The sequence below is a fragment of the Coturnix japonica genome, chromosome 9 (genome assembly GCF_054131305.1).
Source record: "Coturnix japonica strain WE chromosome 9, WE-NBRP24, whole genome shotgun sequence".
Classification (NCBI taxonomy): domain Eukaryota; kingdom Metazoa; phylum Chordata; class Aves; order Galliformes; family Phasianidae; genus Coturnix; species Coturnix japonica.
In genome coordinates, this window is record NC_140671.1 from 19,693,862 (window position 1) to 19,718,611 (window position 24,750).

Sequence of the window (24,750 nt, forward strand, 5' to 3'; positions counted from 1 at the left end):
TTCCTTGCACACTCCTGTTTTCCCTTGGAACTCAAGTAGCATACCAAAGCATCCTAAAGTAGTAGTTTGGCCATTGATAAGCATGCAAATGCATTAAGTCGAAGGGATGTTCCCATTAACTATTTTTAACTCTAGTTCATTCTCAAAGGGCTCTAAGTTAACTCAGTGGTTACTTACGATTCTATACGTTGCACTTTCTCCATTTCACTCTTTTCCTTTTCCCGAAGAGAATGTTTCATCTGCTCCAAGCTGTTTTTCAGCTGCATAACTTCTTGAATCAGATTTGCTTCATTGATACTTAACTCTTCAACCTTTTTGTCTGCATTAGCAGACTTCTCCTGCAGAGTTGCTGTAACTGTCTCCAGATTAACAATGATAGATTCTTTTTCTTTAAGTAATTCATTGAGTTTTGACACATTGTCTTCCATTGTCTTGGAAACCTCCAGGAGATATTCAAGCTCTCTTATTTTTACCTCACAGTTGGCAACTTCCTCCTGAAATTGTGCAATCACTCTCTGATCTTCTGCAGTCTTTTCTTCAAAGTCCTGAGTTTTCTTTTCTATTTGCTCATGTAACTGATTCACAAGATCATCTTCCTGACTAGTGTGAGTTGTAATCTCACATAGCTTCGTTACAAGTTGACGATTATGATTTTCAGCATTATTCAGTCCCGCCTTTAGGTTTTCATTGTCTTGAAGCAGTGCTTTGATGTGCTGACTTTTTTGTGAGGAAACATCAACAATACTTCTGCATACTTCCCAAATCCTTTCAAGACTATAGTTAAAGGAGAGGTCCTGCACAAGATCTGAGATGGAAGAAGTCTGTGACTGAATGCATGCAGAACTAATTTGAGATGTCCCTGGCTCACCTTTTTCAGAGTCTGAGGAATCCTTTACACTGACAAAGTCAGTACCGATGGCGTGAAACTCTAAGTGACATTTGTATAATTCATCTAATTTGGTCCGCATTTTTTTTACTTGTGACACTTTATCAATTATATATTATTTGGCAACTTCTATGTTGTTAGTTAGTTGGGCATTTTTGTTTTCAAGTGTCATATTTATAGATTTCTGTTCATCCAGTTTAGAAGCAATTCCCCGATAGTCAGCTTGACCCTGCAGAATTTGTTCACGGAGGGCATCAGCTGTTTCTTCAGAAAAAGAAAGCTCAATACGCAGGCTTGTTACCTGCTTACTGAAATCTTCTTTTTTATTTTGTTCTCTGCTGCATTGTTCTTCAAGCAGAGCTAAATGACGTTCCAAGATTTCAGTTCTTTCCCTCAGTGCTAGTACTTCCTTTCGGTACGTGGAGCACTTTTGTTTCATGTGTTCAATTTTCTTTTGCTCTACAGTGTTCTTTTTCTTTCTCTCATTTACAACTACTGTAAAACAAACAAACAAACAAAAAAGGGAAAAGGAATGTAGCTCAGATTGATTAAAATCATTATTACATAGCAGTTCACAACACCAAGTAGCAACTTCTAAGTGAAAAACTGTCACAAATATGCAAGCCATGCCCTCACATCACATAGTATTTGATACTAGTGAAGGAATTAAAGTCCTCTGAACACGTAATCAGGTGCCTCAGATTTCTATACAGAATTAAGAGCAAAAGGTTTTCAGGCTGGAAGAACACGTTTACCATGGCACTACTCAAACCTTCAACTCCACACCAGTAGAAAATCTAATTAGATTTAAGAAACATGGGAACGAGATAGATAATTCACAGCTATATTCTTTCTATCTTCCGTGCTTCAGCAATCCCTATAAGGCAGCCAGGAATCACTCCATCTACATCTAAATGGTAGATAAACAGTTCTCTAAGAAATTTCATTCCAACTCACAGTCCTCTTACTTTCAAAAGAAAGGTAAAACCCTGGACAAGTTGATCACTTAAGTGTTGATATCTGTCTCTCTTATTCAGTTCATCTCTAAACAAAATATGAGGATTCCTACTTCTGTCCACACTTACTCTTTTGCATATAAAGTTCACTCATAAAGTTGTACAAATTTGCAGATTCAAGTTTCCATAAATATTCCATTAGCTTGGGGCTGTTTTTTTCTTTAACTGGTGAGCAATTAGCTAAAATCACATGCATTTTCTTTCTATCAAAAGCGACTTCTGCTGTATTTCATCATTGCTTTAGAATCCAGTTATGTCCATTCCATAATATGCATACTTTAAGTATTAAAAAAAATAAATATAAGTCAAGACTTACTAGGGATTGGGTCACCACAACAATATATTCAATGGTGATTCTTGTACAGTCCTTTTATTACTACAACTACAGAAATGCAGAATTTTATAGCGCCCACGTGCAGCCTGCATTACATACAGATTCACATGTACTGCATGGAAACAGCCTCTTAACTCATCTAAGGAGTTTTATATACAGCCCTCAACTGATTTAAAAGTCATACTGAAGAAACAGCAGTGGCATATTCCACCCCAAACCAGGTTTTGGGTTTTGACTGCTGCTCCCAGCAACACTAGTGAGGGGAATATGATTTATAAGTAATCTAAACACTTTATGCTGAAAACAACAAGCAAGCACTAAAGCAAGATAAATAAGACTAGGGAGAAGATGTGTAATGTTCAGTCTAGAAGCTCCTTACACAGGAAGTAGGGAAAAAGCATTATTACAGAGCATAGGAAACAAGACCTAAAAGCTCAGAGAATGGTGTAAATACCCTGAACTTTAAGCTGAGATAACCTAGCATCTCCTAAAACACTTTTGCTCGTGCTACTTATATAACTAATTCTACAAAAGAACCAGCACAACATACCTGTGCTCATTGTTCTACTGTGTATATTTAACATAGCTAAAGAATATATATTAAGAGTTTTTTGAAATTGGACGCTATTAATACTCACAAATAGAAGAAAATTTTAAAATGATTGAATACTCAGTACTTCTTAACCGAAAACTTCATGCTGACATTGTGACTATCAGCTACCCATTTTAATTCCTATGTGGAGCATTGCTGTCATTAATTTTTAAATGAGAGCTTTGGTCATATGATTAGAACAAACCCACTACTATTTGGAGTATGGAGGAGTCCACATCCCTCCCTCAGTCTCTGGTAAGATGCTTATATGTGATGCCATTCAGTGGTCACATTAGGATTCAATATTTATGCCAAATAAAGGCAGCAGGGACAAATCATCCAAGAACAGCATCTCATCCAAAGAAGGCCTTGACTTTCTCCCTTGCACATATTTTGCAAGAGGAATACAAGAAAGGAAGGGACTACAGCTAAGTTTTAGATTTTCCCTTCTACATTGTATATGCCTTCCGTAATTCTAGGAACACTGATGCTCAGCTGTGCCCAGAAGTGAAGTTAAATGCATCAGAGCTTATCCAAACCATTTTGCTCAAATATTGCCCATGAGCGAGCAATTGGCAGGTCGTCAACAATTTTGATAGTTGCTTCAGGAAAAACAAAACAAACAAACAAAAAAAAGCACTTGAGCAGCTGATGCTACTCAGAAGATCAGCAACAGCAGTTGAAACAATCCTAAAGAAACTGCTTTAAAACTATTACCAAATCTGCAAGTGCATCAACAGATGAGGAAAAAGCAGCAAAAAGGAAAAAAATAGTGCAAAAACTTTTATTCTTAAGCATTCAAAAATGAACAGCATAGGACCTTCTGAAAAAGGGATATTTACATAACAGTTACTTCTATTTACAGTTTAACACAGTGGCTTTTCTCCTTATACCATAAGGTAACGTGCTTCACAGCCTTTTGCTTCCTATCCGGAATAGGAAGCAATTTATTGTTTTGGAAGACACCCTGTTCAACGATGGAAGAAACTGTACCTTTCTTTGGAGGTGGCTCTTCCACAGTAGGCTTATCTTCATCAGTACTGCGCTTTCTTCCCACTTCCAACTCAGTTTTATCTTGTTTCAGTGCTTTAACTGAAAGCACTGAAAATTGGCTGCTTTCAGTTCCTTTATTAGTGTTCTCTTCTGCCGGTTCTGCTTTAATGGTAGTTAAATGGTAGGTAGTCTTTTCCTGTATTGATATAAGATCAGTTACATTGAAGCTTAACAAAAGGAGCACTTAAGTCTCAGTAATCTTCTGTAGGCAAATATTTACACAAAACCATACAGCTAAAATATTTACCCGGTGACTCTATAGACATCAGTTACAAATCTCAATAGCAGACAGAACAAGTACACCTTCAGATAATGACAAGTGCAATACTCGGTAGAGTATACAAGGGAAAGCAAGAGCCTAGCAGGTTACAAAGTAAAAGACTTGCACACAATCAAGAGTTTACCAGTTTATCAAAGAATTTCCTGTTTCCAAGAAGTCAACAAAATTACAAACATGGTCAAAGAGCAAATGGTCAGCTCTCATACAAGTTCATCACATCACACTTCTGCTAAGCTGCTAAAATCACTTTCATCGTGACAGATATAATCCAACCTTAAAGCTTAGTCAGCTCTGTCACGCATATTTTAGATTGTGTCCTTGACCACAAGTGAAGCTTCCTTACTTACAAGATGACGATTGTTAAGCCATGCTGGCACTGCCAAGGACTGATTATTCATCTTTAGTAGCTTATGAAAAGAAAAGCCTCAGAAGTGTTCAGGCCACACAATCTCACAGATAGAGTTGGAGCCTTGTTCTTGGAAGAAGTAATAGGTGAGGACATGACTACTCATCACAGTCAGCTTTAATACCATGGAAATACTAAGTTGCAGTGATGCAGACAGTCAAAGACTAAGAAGGGTCAAGTTGCTAAGCTTACAAGGTTAGAGATCTGAGTGACAGAATTAACTATAAATGTTTTCAGAGCTACTTCAGGCTACCAAACATCAAAAAATGAACAAAAACCACCAGAAGTGGTATGCACACATACTTAATCAAGCTAGTCTTCACATATTCAGTAGCTCACAGTACATTAGTCAGGATAAAGTTTTATGGACTGCATAGAACGTGGAGATATCCTGACCATTCATACTCGTACTTCCAACTCTACTCAACATACTTTTACTGTTGCTCTTCCTCTGATGTAGGAGTGTGAGGCAGGAGTTAGTGGAACACACTGATATTTTTGTTGTTTGTGTTAACAACAACTACCTTCAGATAAATTTGAATTGTTTACAATTTCAAGCGAGTACCAGCTACATACAGAAAATCAGTTTTCCAAAAATGTGTTGATTATAAGCATAGAATTAGTGTTTTTCTTTTTTTGTATAAGGATATGGAGATGTGTAAAACTCACATAATCTTTTACTTTTTCCTCTAAATGAGATTTTAAGTCTTGTAGCTCTGTAATAATGTCATCTTTCTGCACCACGATGTCCATTAGCTCTCGAACCCTTTCATTTTGTGCATTCATTTTCTTGGAAATAAAAAATAAAAAAAATTCAGTCATCAGTTTCTAATGGAGTGTTGAGTAGCTGAATTACACAATGCATTAAAGGCAAATTCAGTTAAGCTAAGCTTGGTAAGAAATCTATTAATGGAGCCTACTGGAATAGCATTTTAAGCTACCACAAGTTGGTATTAAAACAATTTTACACAACATCTTCTTGATAAAGTTACCTCAGTTGCTTCTTTAAGTTGCTCAACAGACTCATCCAATTTAATCATCTGCATTTCAAAGTCTGTAACACACAGAAAAGGTTGTATTACATAAGTAGCCAATAGATAGTTTATTAAGTAATCAATTTTTCCAGATATTCTAATGTTTAGGTAGCTTTTGAACAGATTAATTAATTTGCATGTGGTCTTCACTTATTGGGAGTGATTCAAAAGTTTTCTATATTTCTTGGAACGAAAACATTGCATCAACAAGACATAATGAAGAGTAGAGATTACAATATAAAAGTAAAAATCAAGATATAGACATTTAACCCCATACTTACGAAAGCGTAAAGCTGCTAGTTGCAGTTTAAAGGAGAGGGAGGAAAAAAGAAAAGAAATAACCAAAAACCGTGGAATTGCTGAACCTGAATATACACAAGGAACAAACTATCACTTATCTACAGGCTATGGTTCCAAAGGTAGAACATCTCCTCTAATTCCTACTCAAACTGGTTATTTCTATTTTATATTAATGAACTATTTCTGTCTTCTACCTTTCACATCGCATAACTCACCTTTGTTCTTCTGCATTAGCTCTTCTTCAGTTTTAAGTAGTTTGGTGTTTTCCTCTGTTAGCTCTTCTTTGGTCTCCATCAGTTCAAAGTTAGTTTTCTCCAGCTGCTTTTCAAACCAGCCAGTATCTTCCTTCGGGTCCCCCAGGGATACAATGGAACTATGTGCTGCCTCAGCTTGCTCTTTAATATCCATGACATCATAATGCACAGAATCAAGAATGCCCTCAGGATCAACACAGGTGTCAGGCACTATGCTATGTTCTCCACCCTGAAACGTAATTTATAATCAGTTAAAACTGGTGAATAGCTGACTACATATTAGCTGTTATTTCTACAGATAGTCTGGATAGCCACTATGAAGACAGCCATACAAGAAGTTTTTAATTTCAGCTTCAAAACCCACCTCACAAATTCACATACAACATGACAGTGATTCATATGGGGGGAAGATAAGTGGCATTCTAGTAACAGCTAATATATTTTATAGTATTTGATGACCACGCTCCCTTTTTTTTTTTTTTTTTTTTTTTTTTTAAATATTACCCCAGATTGATCTCCTTCAAATTTAACGTACAAGTTCGGACTCCCCTTTTCTTTGTATACAGCGTAAATTTTCATTTTGTGTTGCAGAAACAAGGAAAACGCCCAAATTCCCAAAGCTTTCTGAAACTGTTCTTAAGGCTCAGCAACTATTCCTGCTAGATGAAGAATAGATGTATCTTGCTCATCATACAGCAACACAGCATGCACTTCTTTGTAAACAGCCTTGTGTTTCTGTAAGATGTGCCCATAACATTTAAATAGTAAAAAGGAAAATATTTAAGAAAAAAAAAAAGAAAAATACCAGGGTGTCATGGTTTAATAATTTTGTAATTTTGCTATCAGTATTCCACATCATAACATCATATAAAGCATGAATAATTTTACTGCTCCCGAACACTTGCAGTATATTGATGATATTGTCGTGTGGGGCCATACAGCAGCAGAGATTTTCAAGAAAAGAAAACAGATAATCCAAATTCTTTTGCAAGCTGGTTTTGCCATTAAGCGCAGCAAGGTGAAGGGGTCTGCCCAGGAAATCCAGTTCTTAGGTGTAAAATGGCAAGATGGGCATCGACACATCCCAGCAGATGTGATTGACAAAATCACTGCTATGTCTCCTCCCACCAACAAGACAGAGACCCAATCTTTTCTGGGAGTAGTGGGCTTTTGGAGAATGCATGTCCCAAACTACAGCCACATAGTGAGCCCCCTCTATCAGGTAACACGGAAGAAGAATAATTTCTCATGGGGTCCTGAGCAGCAGCAGGCTTTTGAGCAAAGAAAACAAGAGATAGCCCGTGCCGTGGCCTTGGGGCCAGTACGGACGGGACAGGATGTAAAGAACATCCTCTACACTGCTGCTGGAGAGAAAGGTCCCACTTGGAGTTTGTGGCAAAGAGCTTTAGGAGAAACCCAAGGCCAACCCCCGGGACTTTGGAGTCAAGCATATAAAGGGTCTGAGGAGTGCTACACTCCAACTGAGAAGGAGATCTTAGCCGTGTACGAGGGGGTTTGGGCTGCTTCTGAAGTAGTTGGGACAGAGGTTCAGCTCCTTCTAGCACCTCGCTTGCCTGTGGCCCCCCTGTCACGGACACAGGTAGATTTTTGTTTAAACCGTGACAACTACCCAGAATGCAGCATAAGGGAATTTTTGCCTAGAACTCTGGAGGACTATTTTTAACTCAGAAAGGTCAGAGATAGAAAGTTCACACTGATTTCTGGGTCACCAGCCTCACCGTACATCAGCATTTTTGGTTTTTAAATGATACATAAAGTTCTCAATGGCACTGCTCTGGTCGGTAGCTGCCTTTCTGTGCAGCTTGCTCTGTGCATGGCTTGTGAACCGCTATTCAGGCCAGACAGCTGCAGCCCCAAAGACCTGCCATAAATGTACAAATTCTACCAGGATAATGTCTTGGTAGTGGAGAAACAGGATGCGCAGTCATATGGCTCTCACACATACCTTGTACAACCAGCTTGGCTCTGGACTGGGCATCACCAATGTCACAGGTGTACACGTCACTGTCACTTTTCTCCAGATTTTTTATGCTCAGCTGCAGGTCTCGTCCTTTCTGTGCCATCTCGTATTTCCTGCCAGGCCTGAGCTCAGCAATGCCTTTCCTCCATATGACGAAGGATGCAGCTTTCTCGCTCTGACATGTAAAAAGTGCACTTCCACTTTCTTCAGTTTTCACATCTGAAAGTTCCTTGATAAAGTAATTAGGTTTTTCTGGAAGGAAAAAAAAAAGGATGAGGGTGTAGGACAAAGGGATTTGTTACCCCAACAAGTCCCAAGCATACAGAGGTGTCCTGAATCTCCTTTGCCCTCATTTCAGAATATCACATAGAGATGCAAAGAGTCTAAGAAGACCACAGAGTCCACCCATTTACATAGGTTTGATAATTCCAGTAGATATCTGGAAAGTTCAATACCATTATACATGCGCTGTTAGGATCTCATCTGATAAACTGCATATAGTTTTGATTACACATATTCAATATAGACTAATTCAGATTGCCATCTTTTCTTGGCTCACTAACACCCAAGATCATAGAATCATAGAATGATCACAGAATCATAGAGTGGCCTGAGTAGAAAAGGACCTCAAAGATCATCTAGTTTCAAACCCCCTCCAAGGGGTCACCAACCACCAGACCAGGCTGCCCAGATCCACATCACACTGGAGAATCATTCAGTTTCCAGATTATTTTAAGGAAAAGATTTTAATCCATCATATTTTCTGAAAACTAAGAATTGATCCTGCTCAAGGAAACAGAAGAGAAAAACATCACCCAAAGGCTGCAGATATTTACCTCGACTTCTCTACATGCCATCCCCATGTGCTTTTCAACTCACCTTGCACAGTGACCCTGGCTTTTGTTATGGAGTCCTCTGTCTCACAGGGGTACTCCCCACTGTCCTTGGCAGTAGAGTCATGGATGATCAGAATGGCCCCAGTTCCCTCCTGCTGCAAGTCGTACTTCTGGCTTTTTCTGATTGCTTTGCCATCCTTGTACCACCTGATGTTCAAATCCGGTTTTGACAGCTCACAGCTCAGGCTGATGTCCTGCCCTGCTGCTGCTGTCTTATCCTCCAGCTGTTTTGAAACCTCAGTAGGTTTTCCTGGAAGAAAACATGCTTTTTGAGTAACATACACTTAGGGTAGGATGCCTCTCTCAAAATACATGCATCTACATGCTGGAGATAAGTTAGAGAGGCACTTGCAACAGACGCCATCCTACAGCCAGCAGTAATCTGCAAAGTACAGACAATAGAATTCCAGGCACCATTAATTCTCTCTTAAATCTACCCAATTGAGGATGATGAACCATGTCTGAAAACTGCCTCTTTCTTCTCTCCACTCATCACACTGGGAGCCTCGGATGATGCTCTCCGATGCACATGTTCTAGATAGGAATTTGTTGTACAGCTAGATGGTGTGAAGGCCATCCCTTCAGCTTATACTTAGAGGATATTTGCTCCCACAGTTCCCTCAACAGATCATTCCTGATTTACTGTTAATGGAACAAGCTGTAGTGAGATGCCCATTTCCAACACTACCCCAGTGCTTTGGGTAGTTCTCACATTTGTGTAAAATGTTTCCTCCTTTTACTTATTTTTAAGAGAAATTCTCAGTGCTTCAAGGTTCAAGTAGAAGGTTGCTATTCACTTTAAACATATTATGAGTTAGCTCTCACGACAATCTTATCAGAAGACAGTTGAAGGAATCAGGCCCCAGAATCTCTCCCATCTCATTACCTTTCACAGACAGAGAGGCTTTGGAGGTTAGACCACGGGCAGTAAAAACGACTTCCCCAGCATCAGTAGGAGTCACACTTTTGATAATGAGAGTATATTTCCGACTCACGTTAGAAGCTTTAAATCGCCCACCACTTTCCACTCTGCTTCCATTCAGTGTCCACTTGAACTCATCAATGCTTTCATGGGACAGAATGCATTCAAAAGTACAATCTTCTCCCTCCTGGATTTCAGTGTTTTTCAGCCATTTGGTAATGCCACTATTCAGCTCTGGAAGGTAAGAGATAGGTTAGTATGAGGTTTATATGGAGAAAAGGCATTTGTGACTGACATGAGTAGCAGTACTGGTGTTTTAACTCAGGATTTGCAGAACATGGCTGTGTTCCTTACTGATGTATTCTCTAAGACATTCTCCACTCAGAATTACCAGAAAGCTATAAAAAAAAAAGAGACGTAAATCTCTTGTCTTTGCTCTGGAAGAACTACAATTAGAGCAGCTCAGTCCATGGAGCACAATGAAGATTCAATGAGCTACAGAGGGAACAACCTAACAGAGAGGACAACTCTAGGATGCTGCGTGAGAAAAAGGGTTTTGCCTATGACAAGAAATTAAATGTTTCTATTAGCTAATTTGTTACCATCCTACCCCTACTGGTGTTCAAACGATTTCTCCATTTTAGGGATGTTTAGAAAGGAAATATTTCCAGGACATTCTTGACATGTTTGGTGATTTTCATGGCAAAATGAGATACATTTACATCAAAAGCAATGGGAATTTTCCAGACATCACTGTGCTAAATTGCAGTAATACACTTCTATTGTGGAAACTAGTAAGGCTCGTGGGGGAATAGGTGTAAGACATAGTGACCATACTGAATGTGCTTTTAGCACTCCTTTACTTTCCACAGTACTTACCCTGAATGCCGACCTTTGATTTGGCAACATCACTGCCAATATCACAGGTATAGAAACCTGCATCTGACTTCTCAAGGTCATGGATAAGGGGACATAGGGTCTTCCCAGACTGTACCAGCTCATACTTGTTGCCAGAAGTGAGCACAACACCGTCCTTCTTCCACACTGGTTTGACCTTCTCTTTAGAGACTTCGCATTCCAATTTAATCACACCCCGCTCCTCACCAAAAACATCATCCAAGGACTTCATGAAGACAGCAGGGTTCTCTGCAATTAAAAAGGCAAAACAGAACAATGTGATACAGAAGTTGAGACATTTCCAGTTGCTTTCAGATTTTTAAAGAGGGATAAATAAATCTTTACCAGTACTGATGACATCAATATAGAACCTAAAGTGGTTTCATGTCTGTTGACTGAATGCACTTTATGGAATTCTGAACTAATCAGTAGGAGAATACAGGGAACAGGAGGGACAGCCTGCATTGCCTTGGGTGGGACTGATATCATATGAAGTAATTGGGATGCAGCTCTTCTAAAGCTGGAGAGCTGGCATTGCCCTCACATGGAGCAGAGCTCATACAGCAGGCCACAGGATTAAGAGGATTAGCTGCTGAACAATTTTGATTTTCCTGTTTTATTGACTCCTTTTATCTATCTTCTATTTCACACATCAGATGTTTATACTGGGGAAAAAACTTCCACCAAATGCAAAAGAAAGGAGAAAGAGGAAATCCTTCAAACTCTGAGCGCATAGAGTAAAAGAGCTTAATTGCTGGGGAGAGCAGATTAGAATCACAGTACCCTTAGAATTGGAGGAGACCCTTAAAGGCCATCTAGCCCAGATCCCCTGCAATAAAAAGGGACATTCACAGCTAGATCAGGTTGCTCACAGCCTGGTCATTAGTCATCCCAGAGGCAAAACACACACTGAATGATCTCTCCCTGCAGTCATAAATCCTTGGAGACAACAGCATTGACACTGCATGTTACTGAAGCAGTAAAAGAAACTGCTCTTCTAACTCTCCTTGTGCTAAATAAAATGATGATAAAAAGCAATGGAATGCTTTGGCAGGACACCAAAACCATCCTCCTTCCTTGATATCTGCTGCAATGGAACCTTCCACTGGAAGAAAGCCTCTGATGACTTGTCACCCCAGAGAGGTCAGCTTTAGAAGCAGGACTGCTGCACAATAGAATGAACTGGAGCTCCTTAGCATCTCTTACATCCAGGAGGGGTGTGATCAGACCCACCTATCACCTTCAGGCGCGCTTTCTGACACCTTGTCTGACTTCACTGTGCCAGCATCCTCAGGCTTAACCTGCTTCATTGTCAGTGTGCAGCAATTGCCAACGTTCTTGATGTCATTGTAATTGTTGGTGTAAAGGAGGTTGCCATTCAGGAACCATTCCACGTCCTCGTCATCATGGGACAGCTCGCAGGAGAAGACAGCAGAGCTCTCTTCTTCAATTTCCACATCCTGCAGGTGCTTCGTTACTTCTACATCGTGGGCTGTGGGGAAACAAGGTGAACTGTTACCACTGTTACTATAAATCATACTGGGATGTGGTAGAATGGTAGGACTAGATGATCTTTGTGTAATCTTCTCAGTGAACATTATACGTTTATAAATTTAGCAGGAGAGAATGGCAGAAATCAACCCCAAGAAGAGAAATCTGAGGTGAAATAGGACATGGAAGAGGCCACCCTCCCTGCTCATACTTTCATACTGTCAGCGTGGCCTCAGTCTCTGCAATTCCTGCCTTGCACTTGTACACACCAGCATCATCGGGCTTCAGCTTCAGAATCTTGAGCTCTGCTGAATGCTTATCCCTCTTGATCTTGTACTTCTCAGAGGGCTTGATGAGTGTGTGGCCTTTGAACCATTTCACAACCTTTGGAGAAGGCCTGAAGTCACAGGACAGGATGACAGAATGACGTTCCAAAGCTGTCTTGTCCTCCAAATTCCTGGTGATTTCTATATGGTAATCTGCAAAGCAGGGGTGGAAGAGAAGAAAGGATGAGGACAATTGGAAGAAGAGGAAAGTCTCTTGCGTGTATTCCATTCCAATTAATGTCATGTTCACAATGGTTCTTTGAACCACTCTAAAGATAAAACAAACGATTGTCTATAGGGAATGCCATTGACTACATTTCTATAAAGTAATACTGTATATTATCTACCAAATGCAAGGTCCAGCTCTTGTTCTGTGCTCCCACAAAACAAATTGCTCCCAATTGTTGAGGCTTTTATTCAAATAAGAGTGAGTTGAGTTGAATAAGAGTGAGTTGAAAATATAACAAGTACTTTAGGATGTGAATGGAGACTCTTACGCTGGGGACAACAGCAGATAAAAAGCCTGCAAGTTTCTTTCAGATGAAATCAATGACAAACTGCTTCAAATTTAGGTGCTACCAAACTTAAACTTGTCTAGTTCAGAAATACAATTAATTTCACCTGATCTGACTTCTTTGGTATAGCCAAGGACAAAACCTCAGCTCTTTAGATCTGAATAGTAAGCACATCACAGCTATTCAAACAGATCTTTTACTGAGATGCAGCTGTCTCATTGATTGTCCAACGGCTTTGAACTGGAAATGGAGCAGACCCTCCAGACACACACACAATATTTCAAAGACCCCAGTGAAGGAAGGCTGTACGTTAATTAATTCTTCATCTTCATGATGTAAACCAAGCCTGGATATGTTACCTCTGACAAGCAGATTGGCTGTGGATTTTGATTTGCCAATTGAGAACTGAATGGTGCTTGTCATATCAGTGGTGGTTTTCGGTATGGTCAGCTGGTGGATGGTGCCTTCTTGCTGCATAATCAAGTTTCTGCCAGCCTGTAAGACTTCCCCACGTAGGAATACCACTTGGGAGGTTTCACAGAAGGAATGGATATCTCGCATTGAAATTTGGCTTCTTCAGGCTCAGTCACATAGTCATCACACAGCTCCTTCACTAGATTAATGGATTGCTCTTTAAGAAGGATGGAACAAGAGAAAGCAGAGATTTAGAAGGAATGTAAAAAACCCTTACATTATCACCCCACTTACTCACGTCAGCATTACTGCACATGAACACTACACCTATCAGCTCAGAATGCCTTAAAACATCATTAAAAAATAATAGAAAGAAAAGAATGTTGTTAAGAAGTCAGAGAATAAGACTGACAACCTGAAAAGAGCCCAGATCTTCTGATTCCCAGTCCAACATCCAAATCAAACCATGACCTTCCCATCCCGATATCAAACTCCTCGCATTACGAAATGGAAAAGAGGTTCAATGAAACACGGACATTGATAATTACTTTGGTTAAATACAGCAACTTAGCTCTGAACAACAAGTTTTCACCTAGTAAAGGTCTCTGTAGCTCAAATGTAATGACTCTACTTAGGAGAAATTCATTTTCCAGAAGTTCTTGCCCTTATAATGGTAACAGTGGCAAAGGTGGGGACTGAACTCTTGAGTAGTGTGCTAACTCAAATGTCTCCCTTTTCTTTATCACACTTAACATCATATATATACCCTAACATTGTATATATTAAAAAAACAAAAAACAACCCTGTGCTCTTTTCAAACAGCAAGAGAAAATGAAGAAAAAGTCAAGCTATGTTTTTTATCCCTCAACGTTCAAACACAAATCTGAAGTCTAAACGTAGAAAATCAACCTCCTAAGAAAATAATCTGTTTTACTTAGCGAAAGTAAATTGCAAAAGAGAAGCTGGATATTTTGTGGGCAGAAAGGTAGGTAGGTAGGAGTTTTTATTTCTGTGAAAGGTCCTGGTGGTGTTTAACTTCCTTGAAATTAAAGCAAAGGATGTTAGCTCATTTATAACATAATTTAATCAAAATTGTCATGAGAAGCATAATTACCTTTAACTGAAAGATGGGCACGAGATTCTGCCTTTTCTGCTAGAGATTTTATTTCTGCTGCATCCTTGACTTGGACACGTGTGTAAGTCAGCGAGTAGCTCTTTCCTGAAGCAGAGAACCACAGAGTCACTAAGGCTGGAAAAGACCACTAAGGTCATCTAGTCCAACCGCCAGCTCATCCCTACCAAACTGTGCTCTTGAGAGCAAACCCACAACTACACTTGGCTTCCTTGAGCAAAGAGCTCTGAGGCACGTGGCCAGGCTGAGCATCATCCATCTGGTTTCACAGCATCACTGCCTGTTCTCTCATGTCAATGAAACCACCCATTCCTCCACGTCCACATCCCCACCAAAGTGTAATCTAAACATGGCTTCTACAAGGACTGACCAAATGTGGCCACCGTCACCTTCAAAGTACCTGATACAGAAGGATCACACTCACTGTCAGACAAAACCTCTTTGGAGAGGTGAACTGACTGCCCTGTTCACCCCCACTTTGGAAATAACTGCACTCATTTCCTACCTGCTCCCGGCAGTGTGGGATGGTGGGATAGCATCACACTTCCCACACTAAGCATCCCACCATGTCACTTGTTCCACCCTAACCTCAGTCCCAAAACAAAAGGGGAACTCCCTTCTGAACCTTCTTCATTTCAGATGTCTTATATGCTTGATCTCCAACCCACCCCCCACTCAGGAGAAAGATCCCCCTCTTACACCCTACCATCTTGCCGCATACTGATGTTGTCATCAGCCTTCAGCTTGTTGTCATCTTTGTACCACTGGCTCTGAACCTCATCGTGTGAAATCTCACAGACAAAAGATGCACTCCCATATTCATTCACTTCCACATCTTCCAGTGCTTTAACAATCTTGATATCTCCAGCTGTGAAACACTAGAGATATATTTGTCAGGGTATTTCCAGAACTGAGTGCAGCATCTTTTCCTTACACATATTTGCATAGAAAATAAGTAGGATTATGTTTTATTCTAAACCATCATCCATTCCTGAGTCATTTCTCTCTTCAACACAGTCAATGCATTATTGCCATTGAACTAAAAGATAGACTTACTAGCTACAATGGAGCTCCCTGCAAACAGTTTTCATGGAAACCAGAATCTCATTTATTCTAAAACCTTTCAAGCAAAATTAAGGGTAGAAAAACAATAGAACTGAATGAATCTTTAAGGTCATTTAGTTCCAGTCCCCCTTCTATAGGCAGGGACACCTCCCTCCAGACCAACTCTTCTCCTCAGGGTCAAGGCTTCTCTCAAATCATTCTCCTCTAAGCCTGTGCCTGTGCTTGGGATTGCCCTGACCCAGGTGCAGGGCCTTGTACTTGGCCACACTCAAGTTCATGAGGCTGCCAAGGGCCCACCTCTCCAGCCTGTCCAGGTCCCTCTGGGTAGCATCCCTTCCCTCTAGCACATCAACAGCACCGCTCAGCTTGGTGTCATCTGCAAACTTGCTGAGGCTGCATTTGATTCCACTGTCCTTGTTGCCTACAAAAATGTTAAATAACACTGGTCCCAACACCACCCTCCACCTGGACACTGAGCTATTGACTGCAGCTCTCTAAGTCTGACCATCCAGACAGTTCCCTATCCTGCAACTGGTCCATCCATCAAAACCATTTTTCTCCAGTTTGGTGACCAGGATGTCATGCAGGACAGGATCAAATGCTCTGCACAGGTCCAAGTAGATGATGTCAGTTGCTCTCCCATTATCCACTGATGCTGTTACTCCATCATGAAAGGCCACCAAGTTTGTCAGGCATGGCTTGACTTTGAGGAACCCATATTGGTTACCACCAATCTCCTCATCTTCATTTTCCAAACTATGCCAAGGAGAACTAGACAGAACTCTACAATGTCGTGTCACTACAAACCTGTCTGAATCATTGGCTTCTCTGCATGCTCATCACTAGTCTCTCCTTAGCTTGTGTGCCCACAGTGTATAGGGAATGTCAGCCACAAATCTTACCTAGGGGACATCTTTGCTTCAAAATCCCTTGAACATCACACAATCCCTTTTAACTCTCCAGGTCTGCACTTATTTGTGTCAGAATCAGACCATATTTCTGTGCTGCTATTTCCCTTTCCTTCTGAAGGGCCTGGATACAACTTGGATTAACCAGAGGAGCAGAGTTCCTGCATAAAACAGCCTGTACTGAAACAGCAACCCAACCTGGTTGCAGACTGAGAGAGAAAATGAGAGTTCACCACCTGTGAATAATGAGACTTCTCTTATTTCCCTGGGAAGTAATGCCCACCTTTTTACTTTGACGGAGCTCCTTCCCATCATAGAAGGGAAAATATCAAGTCAAATCTACATTAGTCCTTCCATCTCTGCACTCAGCAAAGGGAGCCTTCAGATCTATGCTTAATTCACCCAATTCCCTAGAATTAATGGAACTGTACTTACTGGAACATATGCTGAAGCTTAAGCACAGTGCAGTGTTTTCAACATGTAGGAATAGCTATAGAACATGCATAAATTCTGGCTGACCTATGACAGCTTAAAGCACTGCGGAGGACTGTTAACAAGCCCGTTTGGACATCACCTTGAATAAATGACGTTATCCCCAAGTAAGGGAAGGAACAGCTGAGCACCGGGGAGGTGCACAAAGGGCCAGAGCAAACTCTCACACTGTCAGGTGCAAAGAAAACTGAGATTTCACCCTAAAACCCAGTTCACAACAAGGCTACAAAATCCTGGCTGAGAATTTCTGAATGCTCACCAGTTGTTTCCAGCTCGAAGGTCATCTTCTGGCCAGCAGCCTCGCAGATGTATTCTCCAGCATCTTTCTTCTCCAGCTGCTCCACAACCAGACGCCGTGTTTTGCCCACAGATTCCATTCTGAACTTTCTGGAGGAGGCAAGCAGTCTTCCATCCTTGTACCATTTTACTTTGGTTGTATCCTGTGCTACTTCACAGCTGAGGGAGGCACTTGCTGCCAGGGCAGCACTCACCTCTTTCTGCACCTGCTCCTGGTTTATAAACACAGGTTTTGGCTCTGAGGGAAGAAAAGAAAAACAGAAGGACTGAAATGAGACCATCTTGCAGGTTTGTATGTACAGGTTGGAACAGGTTTAAGTTACCACTTGTGCCCAAACTAATAGCCTTCATAGAGAATATCAGCTCTTCTGTTGAAACAAAGTGTCAAATCTAGGCAAGAAAGAACCTAGGAACTGAAGGAACCAAGAGGGTCCTTGAACACCATCCCATGGTTGCAAGTCACTATGCAAACATATTGAACCCAAAAGAACATCTGTCCTGCAGGCAACCAAAACCTGAGTTCCTTTTACTTAAGACCCACTGTGAAACATCAAAACACATAAACATGTGATAGTCAAACCACTGGCTGCCTTTTCATGACCCAGAACAGTACTCCTGGCTTCCTGAACAGACTCCTCATGGCCTCTACCACTGCCACAACTGTGACTGTCAAAGGCACAAAGGAAATATGCTCACCAACGCAGTCCTTTGTTCTTTGTGTGTGATTTGCAGATATCTATCTTACTTTGAGCTCTGGGAATAGTCAGCTCTACCAGGTCTCTTACTGTGAGTAGCAGACTCACCTATCCAGATGCAGCCTCCAACATAAAGGCATAGTAAAAAGGCAGTGTACTACTAGGAGAAGTTCCTGCTTCTCCTGCCATGAAAGGCTGCACGTAGAACATGCACTCCAGCCTCACTGCACATACTTATCTTAGTCAAATGTTTCGGTGAACAAGAATTACAGTTTGGGATCTCAGGCACAGGAGAGATTTGAATAATATCTTGAACACTGCTTCCATTGTACATATATCAGTAATTATTATTCTACAGACAGACTGAAACAGGTCTTTGTGCCATACTAAAACCAAATACTTGCTACAAACCCAGGCAATCAAGTATAGGGGAAAAACCTCAGCACAGACTACTGCACCTGGAGCACTGTATAATAGAAACTAGATTTTACTTTACTGTTCTCTGCTGTATTTCAGACAACACCTGTCTTACCTGTGACATGAATCTTGAAGGTGAGTTTCTGGCCAGCAGCCTCGCAGCTGTACTCCCCTGCATCTTTCTTCTCCACCTGGCTCACCACCAGCCAACGCTGTTTGCCCTCTGACTCCACCCTGAACTTCTTGCTCCAGGTGATCAGTTTCCCCTCCTTGTACCACTTCACCTCCGTCTTCTCCTGGGTCACCTCGCAGCTCAGCGTGGCATTTTCTGTTGGTGCAGCCTTCACCTCCTTCTGCAACTTCTCCTTGTTGATAAAAGCATCTGCTGCTTCTGGAATTGAAGGCAAACGGGCAAATTTAAGACATGAATCTTTTCTACACAGCCTTCCCCAAATGCCCAAATTAGTCTTTGGACTGTACCGTTGAGGACAGCTTTCCCACTCACATTTCCTGACAGTGCTATGAACTGAATGCCAACATCTGAACTATATCAATTGCCAGTGAAGAACTTCCTCCCTGCCAGACCAAAACAGCTTAGATAGCCCTAAACTTGTTTTCATTTCCACCAGTATCATGTTCCAAAATCTTCAAAAATTAAAAAACACCCCTTTCCCCACTGTCCAGCAGCACACCAGCATACGCAGTCATTGAAAAGTCTGTTTCATACAAGGGGACAGGCATTACATTGTCCAAACAAGCTGACAGCTGTAAGTTGCTTTGCCAGCAAAAGCCAGGTGAGGGTCAAGGTTAAATTCTGTTTGTGATTAAGTCATAGTGAGGAAATGTATTTTTCTCACCTACTTATTTCTGAAAACAGTTCTAATATCTCCTGAGTTTTCATAGGCAGTAATAAAATGGTTTCCCCTATGGAATCATAGAACGGTTTGGGTATAGAAGGAAGCTTTAAAGATCATCCAGTCCAACCTCTTGCCGTGGTCAGGGACATCATTCACTAAATGAGGCTGCCCAGGGTCCCCATCCAGCCTGGCCTTGGACACTCCCAATGATGAGTCACCCACAACCTTCACCGGACAATCTGTTCCAGTGTATCACCACCCTCATCATAAAGAACTTTTCTCATGTCCAAACTGAGTCTACCCTCTTCACTTTTGAAACCATTGCCCCTTCTTATGTTGCTATAGACCCTGGTAAAAAGCCTTTTTCCACTTTCTTATCAGACTCTCCTAATAAATAGAATGCCTGTCTTCCTCCATTTTGGAAAGAAAAGCACCAGCTTGAAGGCTTTCTATTTTTAAGCATTTCTTTTGCACCTGCTATAGGGAAGAAAACAAAAGACAATACGGGAAAACCTTTTTAGTTGCAGGTTTCTTTAATTTTATAGAAACCACCAATGCCGCCTTCTAGCATTGTGACCAAATGCTGTCTCTGAGACTATTTAGGAAGAAGCATTTGCAGGGGTGTGCTTTTGCCCTGAAGATATCTTTAATATTCTTCAATTTCCCCTGTAATTATTGACTTCTCATTTTGCTATCACTGCATCTACTTGAGATCCCCAGGGAAATTCCCGAATTATTTCCAGCCTGTCTTAAGCTGAGGCTACCCAAGTCCTCTGCTTTCATAGCTTCAGAAGGCAAAGAGGAATGTACACAAATTAAACAGAATTTAAGGACTGTCTACATCACTGAATGCTGGGGTTAAATGTGTCAAACCACTTAACTTTCCCCTCCTTCTTTGTTGGGGGGTTCAATACAGTCGAAACAATTTCTCTCATCTGTGACATGAATCTTGAAGGTGAGTTTCTGGCCAGCAGCCTCGCAGCTGTACTCCCCTGCATCTTTCTTCTCCACCTGGCTCACCACCAGCCGACGCTGTTTGCCCTCTGACTCCACCCTGAACTTCTTGCTCGAGGTGATCAGTTTCCCCTCCTTGTACCACTTCACCTCCGTCTTCTCCTGGGTCACCTCGCAGCTCAGCGTGGCATTTTCTGTTGGTGCAGCCTTCACCTCCTTCTGCACCTTCTGCTTGTTGATAAAGGCATCCTCTGCTTCTGGAATTGAACTGGAAAACATTGGGTAAAATATACATTAGATATGAGCAACTTGTGACTGGAAGACATTAAAAGTTGCTTCTATGTTGTATTGGACCATTTCCTGGAGCAACTCTGCTTCACAGTGTTTATCACACATTATAATGCATCCTCAGCACAGTCCCTATGGTCATCCCATCCCTCTGGGTAGTCTTTACTATCAGCTTGGACTCCTAATTTTCAGATTTCTTCTAATGAAGACAATGACAGATCTTCATCTGTGTGTCTTTTTGATATTGCTCCACTCTACACTGGAGATCAGCCAAATACAGCTCAATTATGAAGTGAAGACCTCAAAATCAGGAAACCATAGAAATTTAAGAGCAGAAAACCATCTTTTGACTCTACCCTATGGCAATGATATAGCCCTTAATATGGTGAATATTTGGCCTACATTAGGTTTTGTAGCTCGGTTTTATGCATAAAGCATGGTTTTGTGCTCTCAGCAACCCCTGATTCTTCAGAGAACTGGCTGAGGTCATCTCCTCTTAATACCTAACACATAAAGAAGAAAGTGTTTAAAGCCCACCTTACCCTTTGTGTCAACAAATGGAGTTAGCATCAGAAAGATAGCAAGTGTAATTAGTTAGCCATACACACTTTAGTTAAGGTGATTCAGTTAATCACTTTGCTAAGTGGGATCGATTGATACATTGAATCTTTTATTGATTACTTTAATGACTGTTTTATCTGATTCTCCTTTTACCAACAACTGGTCGCTGAGAGCGTTCATGCTAGTTCCTATTTGAGTCGTGGGAGAACAGATAAACCCTAAATAAATGGGCTTCCATTTCTATTCCATGGTTTGCCCTACAAAAGGCTGTAGAAGTGCAGAATATTTCTGACGCACTTACATCATGGACTTCTCTAGTGCTAGCCAGCTTGTAACAGCAGAGCAATTTTGAATAAGCTTCCTGTGCTTGTTTGGGTCCCAGGAAAGATCCCAGGGTCCTGATGCTGATACCAAGACAGAGGCTCCAAGCATGAATGCAGGACTATCAGGTGTGAGGGGGATTGACATTGCCTTTTATTTGCAGTGGAGACATGGAAGACCACTCATTCAGATCATTCATGCAAGCATATTCAGGCATACCCAGCTCAGGTGACCGGGAAGGCTCCTGCTCCCCAGCAGTCATGGCAAACCCTTCCATGACCTGTCCCCTATCTCCTTCCTCCCCGCTGTCACTCTGTGAAGCCTTCTGCTGCCATCCCTTTCCCTTCCTTCATGACTTTCTCCTCTGCATGCTGTCTGAATTCTGAGTGGCAGCAGCTGCCCAGGAGGGTAAGTTCAGGTCAAGTTCCTGTGCTGCTGACCGTTGCAGTACGTGCAATCCCAGGATTCACACCACAGCTCTACCACCAGCACTGCAGTCCACTGAAGGCGAGGGAGCAGGGCAGCAAGCCAATGCAAGAATGCAGTTGACACACTCTACATTTGATCTCCCTGTATTGACTGCAGAAGCATCATTCTCTCCGCCCATCTTCAACAGCCCCTGTTCTGACTGATGATTTTCAGGGGAGGTTCAAGTTGGATGTTAAGAAAAACTTCTTCTGAAGAGGAGTGGTGATGTGGTGGCACAGCTTTGCAGGGAGGTGGTGGGGTCACCATCCCTGGGAGTGTTCAATAACCATGGAGATGTGGCACTGAGGGACGTGGGCAGTGTGCATGGTGGGATGGGGTGAGGCTGGATGTGGGGATCTTTGTGGTCTTTTCCAACCACAATGATTTGATGAAGGCTTGCTTATTAGCAAGACAACAAACATGGCCTAGACCAAACAGGTGATGCAAAACTTCTCACAAATGCAATGGAGCTTTGGCCCACTTCAAATAAGGATTTCAGCATGCACCACAAATACTGAGATAATGAGATGGCAGAATCAGCCCTTTTTACTCTAGTTTTCTATAGGTTTCCAAGGTGTGCAGCACTTGTTTCTTTTAAGCAAGAAGGTCTAATCTGCGTCCCGTAATGCTCAACACTCAGCACCTAACATTCAACATGTCCTTAAAATGGGATTGTTCTGTGCTACCAGTGGAACCCTGGGGTAGAGGAACCCTGAAAATCTTTCTGAGTGCAATGGTAAGAGGAGAAATTAAGACTCAGAAAGCCATTGCACTTTGGGAGAAGCTAGTAAGATGAGGATTTCTGTAGTGAAAGAGCCAACCACTCCAAGAGTACTCATAATCCCTCCTGACTTTCACACCAGATCATTTTGCAGTGAGGGCTGGACTTGCACATCATGTTACAGTGAGAAATACATGAGAAATACAGCAACAGTAGCTAGGCAAGCACTCTCCACGTATGGCAGAGGAGGAGGTATTACATTACCCTGTGCAGCCATGAGCTCATCCGGTCTGAAAGAGAACAGAAAACCTTTGGTTTCTGAGGCAAGCAGCTAATAATAGCCCTCAGCTAGCAAAATTCAAGTGTAAAAGCACTACATTTCTGGGTTTTCTCCCTACACCTCTGCAATAAGACGTGGGCTGGCTTTGGCTGCTGAGGATTAACTTGGTTGATTCCAGCTGTTGCCATAGTCTTTCTGTCAACGTTCATGTTTCATTTGCTCTGACAGATACCTCCCAAATCTACCCTTTCTGTAATCCACTCTTTGCTGAAACTGCCAGTTTCCTGAGCCAAAAGCATGAGCGACACAACTCACGGAACAGATCCAAAGGCCCCAGAATCACATCCACGTGGTGTGGGAACAGTAAGAGCTGATAGTTTAGAGTCTACACCACAGGCAGCAGCAAAACTGTCTACTACAGGAGCAGAGACGTATTGCACACCAGGGACTGAAGGAGCAGAATGCCCCAAGACGGAGAGAGCAAAGACTGTGACCTTTACAAGGGAACAGAACGCAAGCTATGCCCTGCAAGGACACCAGGTCTGTGTGAGCAGAAAGGCAGTAGACTCCCAGTACAGTTGCTCCTCCACATAGCTGATCAAATGCCAAACCTTGACCAGGATTAAGCTCCAATGTGTTCACTGCCATAAGAAAGAAGAGGAGAAAACAGATTCCCTGTCCTAATCAGCTCAGAATACAAGATGAGAACTGTAAAGTTAACAGAGAACAAGATGACTTATGAGCAAAAACCTGTAGAGTGCAGCTACAAATAAAACAGAAGACAAACCCTCGTCATCAGCCAGCTCACTAATGGTCACTCAGAATGCAGCTGATGTGCCCATGGCTATCTGGAGTCTAAGTTAAAATTTACCAGATCTTGTGCAAAATATACTGACACCAGAGCAATCTCTACTGCAGCTGGAGTGAGAGATCTACCTCCGTGCTAAACTCTCAGACTAATGAGAAATGTACAATTAGAAAGGTATCAATGGATTCACGACTGATCATTACATTTACAGAACATGGAACGAATGGTCGTCAACGTGGGATTCAACAAACCAAAGGCAAGTGCAATGCCTCTGACTAAAAGTTCTTAGGACACCGACAACCAAACCTCAGTGCAGCCACAGTAGAGATCTGTAACTACTACTGTTGAAATATCAACTGGCAGAGCAGTGTTGCACATTGTACAAATCACAGTTGGACATCCATGGACAGCTGATGATAAAAGTAGTCCTAGGGGAAGAGCTGGATGAAACACTGTTAAAAACAAATAATCATTTTAGCTGCATGTTTGTAAGCATTTATTTTCATCCTCCCCAAAACAGTTTCATGGCAGAATAAAGAGGACACGTTCACACAGACGTTTCCACAGCCAGACTATGGAATAATCAAAGAATATCAACCAAAATGTGTTTCCTACCAGTTACATGAATCTTGAAGGTGAGTTTCTGGCCAGCAGCCTCGCAGCTGTACTCCCCTGCATCTTTCTTCTCCACCTGGCTCACCACCAGCCGACGCTGTTTGCCCACTGACTCCACCATGAACTTCTTGCTCCAGGTAATCAGTTTCCCCTCCTTGTACCACTTCACCTCTGTCTTCTCCTGGGCCACCTCGCAGCTCAGCGTGGCATTTTGAGTCAGTACAGCCTTCACCTCCTTTTGTACCTTGTCCTTGTTTGTAAACACGTCTTCTTT

The 24,750-nt window shown here is 41.7% G+C and overlaps 3 protein-coding genes across 3 annotated transcripts; all 3 read right to left on the reverse strand.

Moving 5' to 3' along the window:
• Nucleotides 1–183: 183 nt before the first annotated feature.
• Nucleotides 184–9,387, reverse strand: LOC146759755 (kinesin-like protein KIF20B). Its single transcript, XM_085509675.1, has 7 exons — nt 9,016–9,387; nt 8,122–8,388; nt 6,117–6,384; nt 5,560–5,621; nt 5,237–5,356; nt 3,822–4,017; nt 184–1,381 (listed from the first exon to the last, which is right to left on the reverse strand). The coding sequence occupies exons 2-7, from the start codon at nt 8,152–8,154 to the stop codon at nt 1,002–1,004; spliced, it is 1,059 nt and encodes a 352-aa protein (XP_085365801.1). The 5' UTR covers nt 8,155–8,388; nt 9,016–9,387; the 3' UTR covers nt 184–1,001.
• A 437-nt stretch (nt 9,388–9,824) lies between these two features.
• On the reverse strand, nt 9,825–12,124 carry LOC146759756 (obscurin-like). Its single transcript, XM_085509307.1, has 3 exons — nt 12,085–12,124; nt 10,834–11,100; nt 9,825–10,188 (listed from the first exon to the last, which is right to left on the reverse strand). Exons 2-3 carry the CDS (start codon nt 11,081–11,083, stop codon nt 9,854–9,856), a joined length of 585 nt encoding a protein of 194 aa, XP_085365433.1. The 5' UTR covers nt 11,084–11,100; nt 12,085–12,124; the 3' UTR covers nt 9,825–9,853.
• A 1,255-nt stretch (nt 12,125–13,379) lies between these two features.
• On the reverse strand, nt 13,380–18,808 carry LOC146759757 (myosin-binding protein C, fast-type-like). Its single transcript, XM_085509676.1, has 4 exons — nt 17,454–18,808; nt 15,436–15,607; nt 14,712–14,816; nt 13,380–13,814 (listed from the first exon to the last, which is right to left on the reverse strand). The coding sequence occupies exons 2-4, from the start codon at nt 15,446–15,448 to the stop codon at nt 13,663–13,665; spliced, it is 270 nt and encodes an 89-aa protein (XP_085365802.1). The 5' UTR covers nt 15,449–15,607; nt 17,454–18,808; the 3' UTR covers nt 13,380–13,662.
• Nucleotides 18,809–24,750: the final 5,942 nt, after the last annotated feature.